At 47.7% G+C, this 21,586-nt stretch overlaps 1 protein-coding gene across 1 annotated transcript in view; it reads right to left on the bottom strand.

Annotated features, from left to right (window-relative positions):
• Positions 1–21,586, bottom strand: part of LOC137353156 (serine/threonine-protein kinase MRCK alpha) — a 29,708-nt gene that overhangs the window by 2,932 nt on the left and 5,190 nt on the right. Inside the window, exons 3-11 of the mRNA XM_068019204.1 lie at positions 18,866–18,949; positions 11,617–11,712; positions 10,324–10,472; positions 8,995–9,088; positions 6,783–6,983; positions 5,577–5,837; positions 4,548–4,614; positions 3,743–3,876; positions 2,216–2,295 (exon numbers count right to left, since the gene is read on the bottom strand). Of these exons, the coding sequence (XP_067875305.1) occupies positions 2,216–2,295; positions 3,743–3,876; positions 4,548–4,614; positions 5,577–5,837; positions 6,783–6,983; positions 8,995–9,088; positions 10,324–10,472; positions 11,617–11,712; positions 18,866–18,949 (1,166 nt within the window). The remainder of the gene's footprint in view (positions 1–2,215; positions 2,296–3,742; positions 3,877–4,547; positions 4,615–5,576; positions 5,838–6,782; positions 6,984–8,994; positions 9,089–10,323; positions 10,473–11,616; positions 11,713–18,865; positions 18,950–21,586) is intronic.

Below are 21,586 nucleotides of genomic sequence, written 5' to 3'. Positions count from 1 at the left end.
ACATGCATCTATATAATATTAAAGATCTGGTGTATGGGTGCATTTCCTGTCCAGAACTGTCATTTCCTGTTGTAATAAATTTGGACAAGAGTTTTTGATGTCAACATTTAACGGTGAAATTGCCTATCAGTTATAATGACAATTCCTCATGTAAACAGATGCTGGTCACACTGTAGTTGCAGACAACAACCACAAGACAGCACTGTAGTTCCAGTGTATCCTCTGAGCAGTACCACAGAAGTCTTCTAGTGAGCATTGAGAAATACCAATGGGAAAAGACTATCAGGCCCATCACTGCTTCTCCCATCCGCCAGACTCAACCCCGTCAACCATCTACCCCAAACACCTGTGATGGTGGAAGACGCTGAAATCATTATCCCTTCTGCAGATATTTCTACATTTCCCGCGCAAGAATGCAAGACGTTTTTTTGTGTGGTTCTTGTGAAATCTGAGCCCTGGGTTAGTGCTCAGGGATCAAGTTCCGCTAATTTTGCACCCAGAGCAGCCAAAACCATTTAATGCCCGTGTTTTCCACGATTCAGTTCTCCTGGATCAGGCCCTGTCCACAAAAACTAGTCTCACACTCCGGTCAACAGTGCAAGATTCTGCCAGTTTCTTTGGTTCGGGAAGGCTCTTCAAACTGCGTTCAGTTTGGGAATCCTTTTCAAAAGAAAGTAAAGGAATGATTGCATTTTGTTACCCTGCCCGATTTTTTCATTCGTTTATGAGATGTGGCAAAAACTTGGCAAATGGTGTTCAGTGTGGGAAAGTGAGAGGTCATCTACTTTGGTAGGAAGAATAAACAGGCAGATTATTATTTAGATGGAGAAAGACTACAAAATACTGCAGTACAGAGGGATCTGGATGTTCTTGTGCATGAAACACAAAAGGTTAGCATGCAGGTGCAGCAAGTAATTAGGAAGACAAATGGAATTTTGGCCTTTATTGCCAAGTTTAAAAATAGGGAAGTCTTGTTACAACTGTACAGGGTGTTGGTGAGGCCACACCTGGAGTACTGCGCACAGTTTTGGTCCCCGTATGTAAGGAAGGATATACTAGCATTGGAGGCAGTTCAGAAAAGATTCACTAGGCTGATTCCTGGGATGAAGGGGTTGTCTTATCAAGAACGGCTAAACAGGTTAGGCCTTTATTCATTGGAGTTTAGAAGAATGAGGGGTGATCTTATAGAAACATATAAGATTTTAAGGGGGCTTGACAGGGTAGATGTTGAGAAGATGTTTCCACGAGCGGGGGAATCTCGAACTAGGGGACATAGTTACGGAATAAGGGGGCACACATTTAAAACTGAGATGCGAAGGAATTTCTTCTCTCAGAGGGTGGTGAATCTCTGGAATTCTCTGCTTCAGAGAGTTGTGGAGGCCAGGTCACTAAATGTATTTAAGGAGGAGGTAGATAGATTTTTGAAATCTCGGGGAGTCGAGGGTTAGGCGGAGCAGGCCTGAAAGAGGAGTTGAGGCCTCGGACACATCAGCCATGATCTTATTGAATGGCGGGGCAGGCTTGAGGGGCTGAATGGCCTATCCTGCTCCTATTTCTTATGTGAGCAGCGTTGGCAGGAAGAAAATTAATTGCCCATCCCTATTTGCCCTTGAGAAGGTGGTGGTGAGCTCCCTTCTTGAACCGCTGCAGTCCATGTGGGGTAGGTACACCCACAGTGCTGTTAGGGAGGGAGTTCCAGGATGTTGACCCAGCAGTGAAGGAATGGCGATATAGTTCCAAGTCAGGATGGTGTGTGACTTGGAGGGGAACTTGCAGGTGGTGGTGTTCCCATGCATCTGCTGCCTTTGTCCTTCTAGATGGCAATGGTCACTAGAAGGTGCTGTTGAAGGAGCCTTGGTGCATTGCTGCAGTGCATCTTGTAGATGGTACACACTGCTGCCACTGTGCATCGCTGGTGGAGGGAGTGAATGTTTGTAGATGGGGTGCCGATCAAGCGGGCTGCTTTTTCCTGGATGGTGTCGAACTTCTTGAGTGTGGTTGGAGCCGCACCCATCCAGGCAAGTGGAGAGTCATCACACTCCTGACTTGTGCCTTGTAGATGGTGGACAGGCTGTGGGGAGTCAGGAGGTGAGTTAAGATTGACTGGTTCATGGAAGATTTTACATTTGTGACTATGTAGGGGAAACTTGACCAGCCAGTGCAAATTCAATCCCATTTCCCGATTGTGTCTAAACTCTACCCAAGAATCTCTTACCTGACAGTGGAGAATGCAAATCCTGCAAATGGAAGGTGAGTCCCAGGGAGAGCACAGTGGGAAACGGGCCGTGAGGTCTCCTAGGGGAGTAAACCAAGAGGTAAAACCAATACAGTTATAGGGTAGGTAGAGAGAAGATGTTTCCAATTGCCGGGGGACACCAGACGAAGGGGCCATAAGTATAAGATGGCCACTGATAAATCCGATAGGGAATTCAGGAGAAACTTCTTCACCTAGACAATGGTGGGAATGTAGAACTCGCTACCACAGGGAGTGGTTGAGGTGAATTGTGTCGATGCATTCAAGGGGAAGCTGGATAAACACATGAGGGAGAAAGGAATAGAAGGATATGTTGAAAGGGTGAAAAAGGAGGGGTGGGAGTAGGTTCGTGTAGAGCATGGATCAGTGCGGAATGGTCTGTTACTGTATAATTTGTAATTTGAAGACCGCTTAAACACACCTGAAGGCCGAATGATCAGATTCCACAGAATAAATGGTTCTTAACATTGGATGCTGAAAACCAAGAACTCGTAATGCAATACCTTTGCTGTAATGAAAGCTTTCCTCTTCCTAAATGACAGAGGGAGTGCAGATTTTATTTCTCCGGGAATGCCATTGACTGCAAGCTGCTAAGGATGCCAGGAGATCAGTGTCTCTCGGGATCACTCACTGCTACCAAGTTCGAGCGCCATTCCAGGTATGTGAGCGCAAAAAGCTAGACTGACACTCTAAGTGCAGCACTGGGGGAGTGCCGCACTGTCGGACACGCCGTCTTTTCGACGAGACGTTAAACGGAGGCCCCGCCTGCCCTCTCGGCTGGGCGTTAAAAGATGCCAGGGCCACTATTTAAAAAAAAGCAGGAGAGTTCCCCCCTGATCAATGTCTATCCCTCAATCAACATCACAGAAACAGATTATCTGGTCATTATCACAGTGATGGTTGTGGGATCTTGCTGTGCACACGTTGGCTGCCACTTTTCCAACATTGGTTGCACGTCGAAAAGTACTTCGTTGGCTGTAAGGCACTTTGGGACGTCCTGAGGTGGTGAAAGGGGCTATATAAATGCAAGACTTTCGTTCTTTATTCCTGCAGCACACTAAGACACCTGAAAGACCAGGGCATTTTACTCCGCTTGATGAGGTTCACAGCCTGCAGATTGCTAAGGATGTCTAGAGGCCAGGGTCTGCTGGGCCTCTTGATTTAATTCCTAACCTGCAGATGGTTTAAGGTACCTGGAGTCAGAAGCCTCTTGCTGGTAATGAAGATCATTAGCTGCTGCACTCTAAGGGACTTTGGAGACCAGGCCCCTCTCTTCTCCGATGACGCGGCTTATTAGTCGCAGGTTGCTAGGAGTCCAGGGAGCGTGAGTCTCTTGTGCTCATTGCTAGCTGTCACTGGTTGCTAAGGGTTCTTGAAGGTTACTAGCCTTTTAACTTTAATTGATAAGATTCAGTGGTTGATGGTCGCTAAAGGTTCACGGCCGCAGGTTGCTTGTGTTCTTATGTAACTCAACACCCACACGCTTACCGACGGAATTGCTTTTCCGTTTGTCTCTTTGGGAATCTGCAGAAATCGCTCACTAATCAACTTTTTGCCTCCCAGTACAGTGGCCCTAACATTAAAAGGGGTATTTCCATGTCCTGAGAAGGCTCGAGACTGCACTATTTCCGACACATGTTGTCTGTTAGTTCACTTTCCACTGGGAATGTGGAATTCCAGAGAATTTACAGCACAGGAACAGGCCATTCGGCCCAACTGATCCATGCTGGTGTTAATGCTCTACATGAGTCTCCTCCCACCCTACTTCATCTCACCCTATCAACATATCCTTCTATTCCTTTCTCCCTCATGTGTTTATCCAGCTTCCACTTAAATGTATCTATGCTGTTCATCTCAACCACTCCATATGGTAGCGAGTTCCACATTCTCACCACTCTCTGGGCAAAGGAGTTTCTTCTGAATTCCCTATCGGATTTATTTGTGACTACTTTCAGGGTCCTTTCGAATGCTTCAGCCAATTGAACCTCGTCTTCTTGTGCGTTACAAAATAAGTTTTTTTAAATTATTAATAGTCATTTGTTAGTACAGAACTTGAGTATTGCTGAGAATAGAGACATGTCGAAGTTTTTCATCTTGCACTCATCAGGACAATCTACAAGAATACCAATGTGAGGGAAAACAACAACTTTATACTGTATGAGAAGAGAGTGCTGATTGGTTGGCAAGTGAACTCTGAGTGGTAGAGGAGTTGGGACGTCCTGAGGTGGTGAAAGGTGCTATATAAATGCAAGATTTTCGTTCTTTATTCCTGAAGCTTTCTAAGGCACCTTACTCCTCTTGATGAGGTTCACGGCCTGCAGATTCTGAAGGATGTATGGAGGCCAGAGTCTCCTGGGCCTCTTGATTTGACAACCAATTTAAGATCATCAATAGGGCTCACAGTGCGGTGCATTTGCGTGTACTGGAAGCTACATATATTAATACACAGGCCCTGTTCTTGGCAGACAGAAAGAACATATACACACATTGCGCCTGTTTCAGCTCAACAAAATAAGTGGCAGCCATTCACTGGTTCATTCCTCGGGGCAATGCCTTGGCCAATCAGAGTCAAGCTGCCTGGCTTAAATTTCAAACAAAGCTTGGCAGTTAACTGTCGGTCACCATAAACTGGTGCATTCTCCATGGCAACGCCTCTACCAACCAGAGTTCACTTTCCAACCAATCAGCACTCTCTTCTCAGGCAGTATAAAGCTGTTGTTTTCCCTCACATTGGTATTCTTGTGGATTGTCCTGATGAGTGCAAGATGAAAAGCTTTGACAAGATGTCTCTATTTTCAGCAATACCCAAGTTTTTATGATATAAGTTTATTATATTTACTTTGCATCAAACCCATGCAGTCTCTGGTTTCAAATGGGACGATCAAAAGTATTAACTTTTTCATTTGCGTTGTCCTCAACTTGAGTTTTTTATTAGTTCATTCACAGGATGGGGGCAGTGCTGGTAAGTCCAGAGTCTATGGCCTTGAGGAACCATCTTAAGACAGCAAAGAGGCAACTACATTACAACAGAGCTGGAGGCACATGCAAATACCTCTTCAGGCCTGAAGACTATTAATGAACCAGAGGGGTTTTTAAACAACAATCCAGAAGTTTTATCGTCATTACTGATAATAGCTTTTAAACTCTAAGTTGTATTTCATTAATTGAATTTAAATTCGCCAACTGTCACAGTCAGATTTGAACTTATGTCCCTGGAATTATTAGCCAGTAACATAACTGCTATGCTACTGTATCCCAGCTTGAAACCATCACTGAAAGTAAAGATTAAGTCAACAAAAGGTTTTTGGAGACTAGAATTTGCCTGAATACGCACGGGGTAGCTGAAGTTTTCATTCTCCACATCAAAGTTTGAGGTGTCCATAGGATTGGTCACTATTGGGAGGAAGGGAGGCTCACACTGATCGATAATGTCCCACTCGATGCCGGCGAAGAATGGGTGCTTCTTCAAGTCCTCCACTCCGTTCCGCCCTAGCCGTTCCTCCCTGTGGCAAACCAAGTTCTGGATGAAACCCCTCGCCTCACCCGTCACATCAGACACTGAGTCCGGGAACCGTAAGTTCTCCTGAGGGGGAGGGAGGGGAGTGAAATGAGAAAGTTACTCTCCCCTGACTGGCCCAGAGGCTCATCACCAATCTTTGTGTTGGGCTATGGCTGAGACTGGTTGCGACAGCCCGAAACACTTGGATTGGCAACTTCAGTTCAGCCAATTCCTGGAGGTTTTGTCAAATGACCTCCTGCCTCCAGCACCCTGTCTCCACGCTCCCGCCATTGATAGCCCAACCCTTCCGTCTTCATGGGGCCCCACCTTCTCACAGCCAATTGGAAAGCAAAAAGGCTCTTCGTTGCCCAGCTGGGTGACTTCTGACTGCCAGTCAACAGCCGTCTTTCTCAACGTCAATATATTTACAACCGCGAAACTGAAACATTCAAGCAAAATGGAAGCAAAATTTCATGCCCCAATAATTATTCTCCTGGGTTACTCGTAGCAGTGTCCTGGAGGCTACAGACCAATTCTGGAAGGTTGGCAACCCTTCGAAATACCCCCAGCCCCAGCGCAGGGAGATGCAGAAGGATTTAGATCAGAACTGGGCTAACAGGTGGCAGCTGATGTTTAATGTGGAAATGCAGAAAAATAATTACCACGGGGCATAATAACTAAAAAGGGAGAGCTGGTATTAAACAGTTATCAAGTATTCTTATTCGCAAAAGGAAGAGTTATTGTGGATAAACATAGAAACCTGTCTGCAAACTGTTTAGTTGTAGTATAACAGGCAAATAAAATACTGGGCTAATTTAGTAGAAGGAGTGAATAATATCTGAGGCAGTTGTATTGTTAAGGATATCAGTTAATAACATTGTTCCTGTTATACATGCCACCCTCAGTATAAGGCTCTCAGTTATAACGCTCCCTCTGTTGTACACCCTGCTCCCATTAAAAGGCTCTCTCTGCTCTGGGCTCTGATGTAAATACATTCTGTTGCTCAAAAGTCTGTTCCTTGTCACTAACCCTGTAATTGATAATTTTCCCAAATGTTTCTGCCAGGGTGTCAGCGTAGAAGGGCGTCTGTCCAAAAAGCATCTCATAAGAACAGATCCCAAGTGACCACCAATCACACTCTGTGCCGTACGTTGCTGAGGTGTCTTCCACTGCTTGTAGGATCTCTGGTGAGATGTAGTCGGGGGTGCCCACTGCCACCGCTGACTGTACCTGGAAGGAAATGGCACAGGGTCAGAGATATGCAACGCCAACCCTCCAGATTGCCCTGGAATCTCCAAATATTCAAGATTAACCTCCTGCAAGCAAATCACCCTCAGAGAATCTATTGAGGCGTTAACAAAAAACTCTTTCCATTTATCAGTTATAATAATAGTGGAGGTGGAAAAAAGGCTGTTTGACTGGCGATCACGAATTATCCAATCAAGGCAGTGCCTAGTTATGATGGACGTGATGAGTGGCCAATGGCTGGAGCGTGGGGGCGGGGGCGGTTGGAGGTGGGAAGGCCATGGGACAACACTTCGAGGAATACGTTGAACCAAAGTGGCAACCCTAGTCAGGGAGCAAAGTCATCCAGGGGGAGAAAAGTCTGTTCTCTTGAGCTCTTACGGTCAAAGTCCTAGATTGAGGACGTTGGCTGTGTGGTTAACACAGTGCCCAGACTGTCCTGGAGGTTCACAGCTTCGATCGCTGTATGGGCTGAGTTATCTGTTTGTATCTGGGCGGTAGAAGAATTGTTACCATTAGGGGTACAGTAGCATCTTGCTTATCTTACTGAACTAGTAATCCAGAGGCCTGGACGACTGATCTGGAGACATGAGTCCAAATCCCACCATGGCAGGTGAGGAATTTTAACTCAATTAATTAAATAAATCTGGAATAAAAAGCTAGCATCAGTAATGGTGGCCATGAAACTACTGGATTGTTGCAAAAACACAACCTGTTCACTAACGCCCTTTAGGGAAGCAAATCTGCCGTCCTTACCTGGTCTGGCCCACACGTGACTCCAGACCCAAAGCAATGTGGTTGACTCTTAACTGCCCTCTGAGAAAGTCCGGCAAACCACTCAGTTGTATTCAGGAAGATGGCTCACCACTGCCTTCCCAGGGGCATTTAAGGATGGGCATTAAATGCTGCTCTTGCCAGCGATGCCCACATCCTGGGAATGAATCATAAAAAAGCTTGGCCTCAGCATTCATTGGGTAGGTAGGCCTTGTGCATTGAGCCATTTGGTTGGCGGTATGAGGGGGCTTAGCAGTGGTTGTGGAAATGGTTTCTAACAGGGATCTGTTCCTTAAGGAGAAAACTGGGGGTAAGATTGGGCATTGATAGCTTGGGTGGTCCTTATGTCTTGGGTGGTCTTCCATGAGGATATTGGACCCTACCAAGCAGGTCAACTTCAATCCTACTCTCAATTAAAATTTCCTATCAGTTTTCTCCCAGCCAGAGGAAGAAAACAAACTCTTCATTGTTTCTAAAGGAGGATGGATGCGGGAGTGATCAATCTAATGCCGAGACCTCACTTCTTCACTACACCCTTAAAATCTCGACCCCCTGAATCCAGCAGCCACCTACTTTACATTACAACAGTGAAGACAGGTTAAAAATACTTCAAGCACGTTTTGTTTCACACAAAAGAACGCTAGAACTCCTCCCCCTTCGGGCTATGGATTCTGGGACAAATGGAGCTTGTCAGAGAGAAAGAAAACAATTGCGCACAGCAAGATCCCATAAACAGCAATGTGATAATGACCAGAGTTTTAGTGATTGTTGTTTTTTTAGGGGTAAATATTGGCCAGGACCTCCTGCTCTCCCTCGCACAGTGGCTGTGGGTTCGTTAACATCCACCTGAGGGGGAAGTCACAGCCTTGGTTTAACGTCTTATTCTGAAAGACAGCACACTCCCTCAGTACTGCATTGCTGGAGGGTCAGCCTAGATTTTTGTTCTCAAGTCTCTGGAGTGGGACTTGAACCCACAACTTGCGGACTCAGGCGACTTAGGTAGAACTATCAAGGGATGTGGAGCAAAGGTTGGTAGAGGTGTGGATCACCCTTGATTTAATTGAATAGCAGAGTAGGCCCGAGGGGCTGAATAGCTTCCTCCTGTTCTATTGTGCGTGAAATGCTTTGGAACATCCTGTGAAGTTGAAAGGAAAATTTGTTCTTTCTTTCCTTTTAACATTCAGCCTAATTTGTCCCTGACGGTCACAAGAACTGTACTCACATGGCCCTCAACATTCAACCGAAGACAGGAACCAAAGTCAGCCAACTTGATGTGGCCACTCACATCCAGGAGAACATTATCTGGTTTCACGTCCCTGAAAAAAAGAGAGCATAATGCATGTGACAGCCAAAGTTTCAAACACAAACAATTTTTTTTTCATAATGTGGCATTGCTTGAAGCTGCTGCCCAGAACAGAATTCCAACCAATGAGGCATGTCTTGTATATATTTCAGTTTTATCATCTTTCCCTTGTGTTTCTGGGTTAATCCTCGCAAGTCCATGGGGTTAACAGTATTGGAGGGTTAAACACCAACTGTTACTGTTGTCTTATTGCCTTAATCAGGAATAAGATACCAGATAATCTTGAGTTGAAAGGTAATCAAGGAGTGGGTTCTTTATAATGAAGTAACAGGTTTACAATAGAGCTCAATAATACACATATGACTGTGTGACTAACATAACTCCAACTGAACTGTCACGTGTTGGTTGACATCACTTCTTGCGATGATGTGTGAGGCTGTCACTGTTAAAGTGATACCTCCCGAAATTGGGGTCAAACCCTACAAGAACTGCCAATGCCAGTACATAGCAGGTTAGCAAGCCCTCATTGCCACTTGCCCTAGTCAACGCAGAGAGCAGACATCCTTACTTTCTCCCTATCTGTCTCTCTTCCTCCCATCTTTCTTTCTTTCTCCCTGACACTGTCTTCTTCACACATGAAGAATGGGTGTTTGGCTGAGGTGCCACAGAGCAGCTGGCAGCCCCCTCCCCCACTCCCGCTCCCCGCCAGGGTCCCCTACTCAAGCATGGCTCAATGCCATCAAGAGATAAATATTGAACTGGTCATATTCCATGTCACACTGTGAGTACGATCCACTCTCGGCCAGGAAAGAAAAGGAGAAACAAATCAGTCATTCATTTTACGAGGTCAGTGGCAGGGAGGTATGTAGTATCTAGTGTTTAAATCAGCTGTGCATTACACCCTGGTTCAGCTGCCAGCACTAGTCAGTACTGTACCTGTCACCAAGTGAGCTGTAACTGCCACACAGACCTTAGGGTAGACCAATCCATCAGTAACCCTGCACCTCATGCTGCCAGTACCAATAACAACTGAAGGGTGTGCAAATCGGCCATCCCCATTTCCTACATTCCAACAGCAACTTCACTTCAAGAAGTATTTCATTTCTTTAAAATATTCATTCATGGGATGTGGGCAAGCACGCTGGGATGATCTGAGGTGATGAAAGGCGCTATATAAATGCAAGTCTTTGTAATGAGGGAATGGGCAGGGCAGTCCAAGTCATGTAATGAGGGCTGAGCGTTACTCACCTGTGCACGTAGCCAAGGTCATGTACAGCGTTGATAGCCAGCGCTAGTTCCGCGAGGTAGAACTGGGCCATATCTTCTGGCAAGCGGTCGCCAAACCTGCTCAACAAGGTCAGAAAATCTCCACCCGCATAATAATCCATGATGAAATACTGCAAAGGGGAGGATGTAATCCAGAACTTCATAAGCTTTTCTTAAAGAGCAGACATCAAGAAATCCTTCACCACATTCACACTGGTCTCAAGGAAGCTGCCAAAGTGATATGTATTCAGACAACAGTAAAATGTGGGCAGTAAGAAGACCCCAATCAGCTGGCATAGATATTCTTCCCCGGCAGTGGCTCAGTGGGCAGCACTCTCACCTCTGAGTTAGAACTCGTGAGCATAAAATCCAAGCTGATGCTCCCAGTGCAGTACTGAGGGAGTGCTGCACTGCCAGAGGTACTCTCTTTCAGATTGAGATGCTTAAACCAAAGACTTGTCTGATCCCATGGTGCCAGCTTGAAGGACAGGGTAGTTCACCCTGGTGTCCTGCCCAATAATTATCCCTCAACCAAAATCACAAAAAAAAAAATGGTCTGGTCATTATCACATTGCTGTTTGTAGGAGCTTGCTTTGTGCAAATTGGCATTTCCCAACATTATAACAGTGACTGCACTTCAAAAGGTATTTCATTGACTGTAAGACGCTTTGGGATGTCCTGAGGTTGTGGTTGTGAAAGGCGCTATAGAAATGAAAGTTTGCTCTTTCCTTCAAAGTTCCTCCTCACTCACCCTAAAGGCACCAACTCTCTCTGGGTCATGGTTCCCACAGTCCCTCCATTACTTCCCCATTCCTCTTGTCTAGGCAGTGAGTTACATTACAACCCAGCCCAGTCTCCAGAAACTCACACCCACGTGCTTTCCAGCAGGATTCACCATAGCCACCTGGATTAGGAGGAACCTTAGCTCATTTTGTCACCGTCTTGAGGTTGACGGCCGGTGATACTTGACCTAACATCTCAGGCTAATCACACTCCTCATTTCCGCTTTCTCTTTGTAATAATACAAACCCTTTAAAAGAGGACAATTCTCCCGTCAGTACAATTACCAATAAGTGTTTATGTGATTCAATCATATAACAGGAGAAATTCTGTGGGTCAGTATGGGTCAATGTTGGACAGGAGGGCCTCTGTGGGTCAGCGATGGATCAGGTTGTGTGGGTGAGTAATTATTGATGATACGGCAGGGACTCTATCTGTGACAGTATGAACTATCAATTACTTGTCAGCCAAGATTACTCTGCCTGAAGAACACACCAAATGATCCGTATCTTGAAAGGCAAAGTGCAGTTTCGTGATCCAACGACTGTTCCCATTCACAAGGACATCATGCTCCTCCCGGAAACGAGCAGTCTGGGGAAATAATTTGTGATAACTTGTTTTCTGTTTGAAGGTTTAACATTAAAAAGCCAACACATGACAGCCCGGACAACGCAGTGGGACAGACACTGGCCACTCACTTCCAGGACTGGGTTCAATTCTGGCCAAAACTGCTGGTCCCATGTGAATGACTTCAAGCAATTTCAAACTAATCCCTCATAGATGTGGCCTCACATCACAACCCTACCCCAACTCAACAGCATTTGGATATCTCACTAAGGACAGCCAGTGCGGACAACAGAAATTGGCTCTCATGTCCAACAATGCATTCCTTTTCTATGTTTGGGGACTGGGGTATATTGATGGAACACTGTAGAGGGAGCTTTACTCTGTATCTAACCCTGTTTTTTTAATATAAGGTGGCATTTATACCCCAGCCCCTTTTATGTATTTTATGTTGAGGGGGGCCTTTATTCCTCAGGCCCCCCCTTATATACATTTCATAAAATAACTTTATTAAAATCGAATAAATCAAACAAAAACTCAAATTAAAATGCCATTCTCGGCATCAATGATGCACTCCAGCCCCTGCGGTGCCCACTGGTCAGGGAAGGCCTCAAGCGTACCGGCGGACACCGCATGCTCCTTCTCCAAGGACACCCAGACGCGAACGTAACCTCAGAAGAGGGGCAGGCAATCAGGATGGACAGACCCCCCCCCAACAGCCCGCAGCCTAGACCTGTGAATTGCTTAATGTGGGGTGCCAACTGAAGTGCTTTATGACTTTAACCCCTGGTAGGGACTAAAGCAAATCAGGAGTACATCCCTATGAATCTCCTTTAATTAAGTTCAAACCAGACAAACTCTTATAGACACTTATTTTGGGTCCAAAGAATTGAACTAGCTTTCCCTCAAAGAAAGAAAACTCATAGAGAATATTACTATATTTCGGATAGCCTATTTTAAAAAATAAGTCATAAATATCCCAGATATTATAAGGGTCTGGGAAGCTCTCTTCAATACATATCTCTCCACTTGAAGAGACACAGAGAGGGGGTTCTTGTAGTTGTATACAGAATGCTACATGAGACGATTTATTAAATGTTACATATTTATTAAAGAATTTAACAAGTGGATAAGTATATGACAATATCAAAGATTACTAAGAGATGTAAACCATAATCGTATTTCTAAAATAAACTCCAAAATTTCAATTTTGACAATGTTGCAGCAAAATACCTTAGAATAACCATCAAAATTCGAAGTCAACTGTTACCTTAAATTCCCCGAGTAAGTCTCCTGCCTAACAAGACAGAACGCTCTTAGTTAAGAGCAGGATTCTCTTGTCATGCAGTCAGCCGTTCTTACCACAGGGTGAGTAGCATTGATGAGGAATTTTAATACCAATGATTTCTTGACTTTCACATTTATACTGTTTCTAATCTATTAACTTGTCTTTTGGAATGTAGGTGTTATCTTTTTGTGCGTGTTTTTCCCGCTTTCGTTATCCATATATGGTAATATCATTATTACTCCCAATTATGGTAATATCATTAGCTACTTTATTGCCAATTAATTATCTGCTGGGAATTCCCTTATCATGAAGTTGTGAGCTTTTATCTGGTCAAAATGTCTGTTGTGTTTTATAATAACACTAAGACTTAACTTTATAAATGTGTTTTATACTTAAAAGATTTTTAATTAAATTTGTGCAGTAACTGTTTTTGCCTTTTTGGATTAAATTGGATTTACGTGGCATCTGTGTTTTTGTGGGTAACATTCCAAATTGTGATTGATCATCTGTGATGGTTCTTTGATGGTACCTTGTACCATCTCCTTAAGTCGGTCTGTCTATATCATTAATATTATCAACTAATTCGGATTATAGTTATCAGTAGGGAACATGTGTAGCCTCTCCCATTTACCTTAAAAGGCGTATCTGGTACACATTCCATTGTAACAGAGATGTTCATGGATTTTTTAACTTTGCCCTTAAAGGGAATTTCAGTGAGTCTTGAAAACTGACCATTTATTCAATCTTTAATTCTAAAAGGTATAATGTATTAATTATATCTAAATTCTACCTAATTAAGCCTATTATACCTATATTTCATTACAGGCCAGGCCCAGGAGCAGACTGATGAGGAGATCCTCTTTCCGGCCCACCCTCCTCCGCACCGGGTGCCCAAAGATCAGGGGTGTGGGGCTGAAGTGCAGCCAAACCTTGAGGAGCAGCCCCTATAAATATTCAAAGAGGGGCTGCAACCTCGCACACTTCATGGAACACGGACTCATCCAGGCCGCAGAAATTACAGGTGTCCTGGGAGTCCGTGAACCTATTTAAAAGTCGATTGCATGGGACTGCCCTTTGCAGCACACTCCACCCCGATGTAAAAGGGGAGGACTCCCGCATGGAGAGAGCTCCACTGGGATTTCCCCTCGCCGCCAGATGGCAACACGAACCGCCACGTCTGTCCGAGCGGCAGATGAGGGCGAGGAAGTGGAGAGTGTGCAAGAGCAGCCTGTAAGGAAACCCCTCCACACCGTGTGGAATGGCATGAAGGGCATTTCCTAGAGGTGGCTCGGGTTGTGTGGGACCAGCTCCCAAGGAGGGTTTCGGGGCCTGGGTCTGATGTGCAGTTCCAGCCGAGTGGGGGCCGTCTAGCCCTGGGGATTTGCCCCTCGAGAGCTGGTGGAGGGCGCCAGTCGGCTCCGCCAACGTGAGCGGAGCCTCCAATCCTTCGGCGCCCTCCGGGCTGACCTTCAGCAGGTCCTTTCACAAAACTTTGCGCGCATCCTCACCAGACGAATCCAGAGAGAACAACGTGCCGTAGTAGGTACGGATCAAAGGGCCCATTCCCTCCAGATCCGTGATGGAGGATCTGTCGTTGGCCAGCAGCTCAACGAGCTGCTTACGGACCCCCCACTACTTTTCCAGCGAGTAGAAGAAGGGTGAGACGCGGTCCAAATCTTCCAGGATCTGGATCCGCGACCTCATGTACACGCCTTGGGACCCTATGAGTTGCAGGTCCCTCAGTGCGCCCTTCTCTTTGTACACCTGCTACAGGGCTAGGTCCATGACGAAATGACCGATGCGGGACTCCAAGTCGAGCACCTCCCTCTCCAGGCGCCCGATCTCGGCTTCCCGCCTCTTGGTCGACCCCCTCGCGTGCTCCTGACAGAAGACGCGGATGTGAGTCTTGCCCACATCCCACCATAGCCTCAAGGAGGGGAAGCCCCCCTGCTTCCTTCTCCAGTCGGCCCAGAATCAACGGAACAAGTCCCAGAATCGCACGCCCTCCAGCAGCCAGTTGTTAAAGTGCCAGTACGCAGACTCTGCCCGTGTGTGGAGCGGAGTGAACTTCGTCCACACCAGGGATGGTCCGAGCACAGCACCAGCCACATGGAGGCTACCAAGACGCGGAAGACATACGCCTGTGAAATGTAGAGGCGGTCGATTCAAGACCCTCCTCCTCCAGACCTCCAGGTTAAGGCACTGGAGTCAGGATGGAGATTCCGCCAGACGTCCACCAAGTCAAGGGAGCTAATCAGTTCCCTCAACGTCTCCACTGGCGCTTGGCTGCGCTGGGGACCGGAGCGATCCGTCACCTCGAGGGTACAGTTAAAATCCCCCCTGAAGATGATGCACTCGCTGCCATCGATAGAGCTCAAGAGAGCGGACACTTCTTTAAAGAAGCACACTTGCAACGCGCCGGGCCTGGGTGCGTACACGTTCACAAAGTGGAGCGGCACGCTACCCTGGCGAACGGCGAGGTAAAGCAAACGGCCTGGCACAAGCTCCTTGACCCCAAGATCTCCAGCTGAAAAGTCGGGGCCAACAAGATATCCACCCCACTAGAAATAGGGGTGAGTTGACTCATGTAGACCCCACCCTCCCACTCCAGGAGCCAGGTGGCTTTGTCTCCCGGAACGGTGTGGGTTTCCTGCAGAAAGCTCACTGCATATCTCCCTTCCCTGAGTACTACGAGATTGTGAAATCTGCAGGGAGATCCCCTGCTGCCGTTGATGTTGAGGCTGGCTATGGTTATCTTCATGTCAAAAGTACTTTGATTGTCACCATCACCTCACTGTGAGGAGAGAGCGGAAGTCCACCTCACCTTGCACTCCCCCAGCAACCCATTGAGGAACGTTTTAAACTCTCAACCAGTTTCACGCCCGCACTTCCCCACCTTTTTGAAGGCGGCACGGATGGACTGGATGATCAGCGCCAGATTCGACCACCGGCCAAGAGCCAGCTGAACATTATTGCGGCAACCCCTTCATGCAGCGAGGAAGTCCCGGAGTTCTGCGGGGATGAGAGGAGACTCAGTGGGAGGCACGAGGGAGTCCACCGCCTCACTGGTGATGGATTCAAGGTCATCCTCCATGCCCCACACCAAGTCCCCATCCTCCTCCGGGTCGTCACCACCAGCCGCTGACACACCCAGCACACACTGCAGGGCGGACGTCCCGGCCGCGCCAGCTGGTCCCACCTCCATCACGATCCCACCCCCTGGATCGATGGCGGAGGAGCCCTCTCTGGGTTCATCCATTTGGCTGGAGCCTATGGGCACCAGCGGTTCAGGACCCCCCTCCACCTCCAGCCCCAGGCCAGTGAGTAGCCCAGGGGAGATGGAAGTTCCCGACTCCGGAAATCTAGCCGGAGCCGAGAACGGAGGCGGAGAGAGGAGGCCATCTCCTGCGCCGCCAGCGCCCACAGACCCAGCAGATGGGGAATTATGCAAATTGGCCTCAGGATCGGGTACATCCCAGGCGGCAGTGTCGGGCTGCTGGGAGGGGTGATCCTCACAGGTCCCGCCCCCACCCAGAACACCCAAGGCATTGGACAAAGGAGAAACCTCTCCCCTGGGGTCCACAGGCTCCCCCACCACAGGCGAGCCCTCTCCCTCCTCATTCGGAGTTCCAAATTTACAAGGGCTTTCCCCACTCCATCCTGAGGGACAGAGGCCTGCTGCTTAGGGCTAAAGGCCCCGATGGTGTTGGTGGTGGGGGAAATCAGAGGACCCGCGCCAGGCGATGGACCCGGCAACTCCTAGTCCTCTTCAGAGGAGGGGTGCCTCCTCCTCTTATTCCAGGAGGGGCGCATAGGCTCACAGACCTCCATCTCAATAGAGGCCTTTGCTTCTGCCCTCGCAACCTCCTGCTCAGATTCCTTGAGCCCGAGCTCGGCCGCGGGGCAGGTGGGCTCCCCCGGATTGGGCCTAGGGCTAAGCCCAGACTCAGGTTGCCCTGTTACATCCAGGGGGCGCGGCTTTGGGTGTTTTGCTTTGCGCCATGCCTTCCTTCCACCCAGACGGGTCTCCCCCTTCCCACTGGAGGCCTTGGAAACCACGGCCTCCTGAACCGTTTGAGCAGCAGTTGCTACAGGTGACGGGGGAGCAGGGGGAGGTGCGGCAGCGCCACCCTGGGCCACCGAGGTAGAGTTGGCGGCCAGGAGGTTGGGGCAGTTCTTACGAACATGGCCCACCCATTGCAGGCATGGTAGGCCGCCCCCTGGAACTCCACATTGAAGTGGCCCTCCAAGGCCACGTCCTGCACTAGTTGCATAAAGAGTTGGCGGCGGAAGAAGTACACATACCAGAGGCTGTTCTCCTGAAGACCGAGCGGGACACGGGTGATCCCCGACGTTACCTCCCCCAGATGGTGCAGATGGGGGAGGAGGAGCTCACTGGGAATGAAAGGTGGGATGTTTGATAGCTTGATCCCCTGCGCAGTTGCCCCCAGCAGGTCCACCGGAAGGAAGGTCTCCCCCACAGTGAGTCCCTTACTCAGGGCCAGGGAACCGCCCACTCAGTCTTCGGGAAGAACACAGCCTTCCCGTACATCTTTGAGGCCGCAACAATGGCCGAGGGGCCAACAACCTCAGCCATTGCCTTTACGCAGGCCTCAATGGACATGTTGGGGTGGGGATAGCTCTTCACCCCATAGCTGGATGTTATCAATTTAAAAGGTGACGGAACCACATGGGGAGCCACAGAGGCTGCAGCTGCATAGGTAGTAGAGGGTTCCGCCACCGGTGATGAAGGGGTTGCCATGGGTCCAAGAGCTAAACCCACCCTGAATTGTAGGCTTGCAAATCGAACAAAATGAAAGGTTTACAAAAGATACTGGAAAAAAAAACAACAGGTTAGGGGAGAGGCTGAGGGTATAAAGGAGAGGGAAAGACAGGCTGTCAGGGATGACTTGCTTTCTGGAGGTGGTGCACACAGCACACTTAAAACAGTCTTTGCCAACATTCTTGGCCTTCTGGTCGGGGGAGGCGTCTTCACCTGGGTCAGCTGAAGCTGCCCAGGCACAAGCTATCCCCTTCTGTCTCTTTAGCCAGGCAGCTTCAGTTGACCCAGGCTGGGCAATTGAGGTGGGGAGGGAGCTTCCCTGTGTGCTTATTACAGTAGCACCCCTTGTTGTTTCAGCCACTTGTTCCTCCCCCAACAGTCCAAAGAAAAAAAAACTTCCGGTGTTCGGCACCCACCTCCAAACAAAGCCTTGTTTCAAAAAAAGTCTCTTTCTTCACTGTAAAGGTGATTGTTGTTCAAGCTTTCCTTCTGCTTGGTTGTAACTGCTCTCCGTCTGCTCAGTGTAGCTCCTCTCTCCACCTCAGCAACCTCCAACTGCCATCAGCAGTGTCAGCTGAGGCTCGTTGCCGCAATCAGCACTCAGCACCTCCAATCAAGCAACAGCCAACCCCGTGCTGTACCTGTCCTGGGAGTGTTCAATGGGGACAGTGTCGAGGGAGCTTTACTCTGTATCTAACCCTGTGCTGTAGCTGTCCTGGGAGTGTTTGATGGGGACAGTGCAGAGGGAGCTTTACTCTGTATCTGATCTGGGTTTTTTTCTGTATCTAACCCCGTTTTCTTTTCTAACCCTGTTTTTTTTTTTCTAACCCCGTTTTTTTTTTATAAGGTGGCCTTTATTCCTCAGGCCCCCTTTATATATTTTTTATGTGTCGAGGGGGCCTTGTGCTGTACTTGCCCTGGCAGTGTTTGATGGGACAGTGAGCAGGGAATGTTTTTACTCAATCTTAGTGGATGCAGTGAGTCTCACTGTTAAATCTCGCTCCATGACTCCTTAATCCAGTGACCCTTTCAAATTGGGGTTTCTGACAGGGTGTTACATTTGCTGATCTGAAAGTCAGTGGTGTCCATGTGGACCCGAACCCTCCTACCTCCTCTCGGTTTAACATGTCCCACTTGTTCATCCTCTTCATCGCATACACTTGGTCCGTGTGTTTCAGTCTCACCACCGCAATCTAGCAGAAAGAACACACAGGAGGCTTTCAATGCTCTACTACCTGCCAGCAATCCTCCCAGTTTCTGGGTTATTATATCTGACAGCCAGGGGCAGAGCCCCCAAACCCAGTTAACTCACTGAATTTGCGAACTACATTTCAGACACTGAAGCAAAACCCGTTCGACTGTTTTGTCAGAGGATTCGAACACTTCACGATTATCCAGGGGATTATAGATTCTTGTGGCTTAACAAGACTTTAAAGTCTGTCAGTGTCGAAATGGACTGGATGTTTGGCGGTTCCTGTATCCCCAGACAGTAGTCGGCCTCTGAAGTGTGTTTCTGGCTGGTTTGGCAGCTGCTGACTCTCTGCCTTCAAGAGGGAGCTGCTCCCCGGTTCTTGACTGGGTCAGAGATCGCATCATATAGAAGGTTAGTGTCTTCATTGATAATACTCGGTCTGTGTGGCGTGGATCAGTTTTCATTGCCTGACAGCATCGGGGCGGAATTTTTCCGAGCATTTTCCCCATTATTGTCCTTGGGTTTTTCTTGGTTTTATGGCTCTCCCTGGAGATTGATTACATGAGTAATGGGGTAGGAGGGGATTAGAGGGGCGAATGGAAGAAGAGGAGAGAGGAGAGGGAGTTGGGGGAAGGGAGGAGTGGAGAGAGGGGGAGGAGCAGATGGAGGAAGTGTTTTGTCACAAAGTTGCAGCCAACATGAGTGTGGAGCAGGCTTGCTGGATCAGATAGTCATTTCCTAGCCGTCAATTTCATATCCTATGTCTTAATAAATTGCAAGTGACACAAAATTATTGGTGACTTCGATTTCTCTTTCCAATTGTTATTCTCCTCTTCTCCTGAATGTGGGACCTTTACCAGAGTCCAGCTCCACTGGGCCGGGGCAGCCCTCAGCTGTGTGTCGCGGTGGGGCGAGGGAGAGAAGTGGCGGAGTGGGGAGTCACTGCCGAGATTGGTCCTGCCCCACCTCGATATCCAGTAGCAGGTCACTCAATCAAGAGATGACAGACTGATACAGCACAGTAGGAGGCCATTCAGCCCATTAGACCAGTGTTGGCTCTTTGAAAGAGCTATCCAATTAGTCCCACTACCCCCACCACCCCCCCCATGACCCCCCGCCCCCGTTCTTTCCCCATAGCCCTGCAAATGTTTCCTTTCCAAGTATTTATCCAATTCCCTTTTGAAAGTTACTATTGAATCTGCTTCCACCGCCCTTTCACGCAGCGCGTTCCACATCACAACAACTCACTGGTTCTTTTGCCAATCATTTTAAATCTATGTCCTTTGGTCATTGATTCTCCTACCACTGCAAAAAGTTTCTCCTTATTTACTCTGTCAAAATCCTTCATAATTTTGAGCACCTTTATTAAATGCCCCCTTAACCTTCTCTGCTCTAAGGAGAACAATCCCTGTTTCTCTCATCTCTCCCACGCAACTGCTGCCCTTGTCCTTCTGGTTGGTAGAGGTCATGGGTTTGGAAGGTGCTGTCGAAGGAGCCTTGGTGAGTTGCTGCAGTGCATCGTGTAGATGGTACACACTGCTGCCACTGTGGGTCATTGGTGAAGGGAGTGAGTGTTTAACATGGTGGATGGGGTGTTGATCAAGTGGGCTGCTTTGTCCTGGATGGTGTCGAGCTTCTTGAGTGTTGTTGGAGCTGCACCCATCCAGGCAAGTGGAGAGTATTCCATCACACTCCTGACTTGTGCCTAGTAGATGGTGGACAGGCTTTGGGGAGTCAGGAGGTGAGTTACTCACTGCTTTTGTAGCCATGGTATTTATGTGGCTGGTTCAGTTACGTTTCTGGTCAATGGTAACCCCCAGGATGTTGATAGTGGGGGATTCAGTGATGGTAATGCCATTGACTGTCATGGGGAGATGGTTAGATTCTCTCGTATTGGAGATGGTCATTACCTGGCACTTGTGTGGCACAAATGTTATTTGTTAATGAGGAGTTCTTGTTGGTGAGTCTCTCTTTAATGCCTCTGTCTCCACCTCAATTTAATTGGCTATCTGGTCCTCCTTTTTCTAGAAAGGAAAAGGTTAAGGGGTCTAATAGAGGATCTGATAGACTTCTTCAAAATTATGAAAAGGTTTCATAGGGTAGACACCGAGGAGATGTTTCCACTTGTGCTGAAGTCCAAAATTAGGGGCCATAATAGTCACTAATAAATCTAATATGGAATTGGGGACAAACATCTTTATCCAGAGTGTGGTTCGATTGCACAGGAGAGGGTACAGAGGAAATTTACAAGGATGTTGCCAGGATTGGAGAATTTTAGCTATGAGGAAAAATTGGACAGGCTGGGGCTGTTTTCTTTGGCGCTGAGGGGAGATTTAATTGAGGTGTATAAAATTATGGGGGGCCTAGATAGAGTGGATAGGAAGGACCTATTTCCCTTAGCACAGAGGTCATAACCTGGAGGGTATAGATTTAAAGTAATTGGTAGATGGATTAGAGGGGAGTTGAGAAATGTTTTCACCCAGAGAGTGATAGGGATCTGGAATGTGCTGTCTGAAAGGGTGGTAGAGGCAGAAACCCTCATCACAGTTAAAAAACACTTGGATAAGCACCTGAAATGCTGTAACCTACCGGGCTACAGACCAACAGCTGGAAAGTGGGATTAAGCTGGATAGTTCTT

Source organism: Heterodontus francisci, chromosome 40 (genome assembly GCF_036365525.1).
Source record: "Heterodontus francisci isolate sHetFra1 chromosome 40, sHetFra1.hap1, whole genome shotgun sequence".
In the NCBI taxonomy this organism is placed as follows: Eukaryota; Metazoa; Chordata; class Chondrichthyes; order Heterodontiformes; family Heterodontidae; genus Heterodontus; species Heterodontus francisci.
Note: the sequence above shows the minus strand (reverse complement) of the source record. Positions and strands in the feature narration are given on the sequence as shown.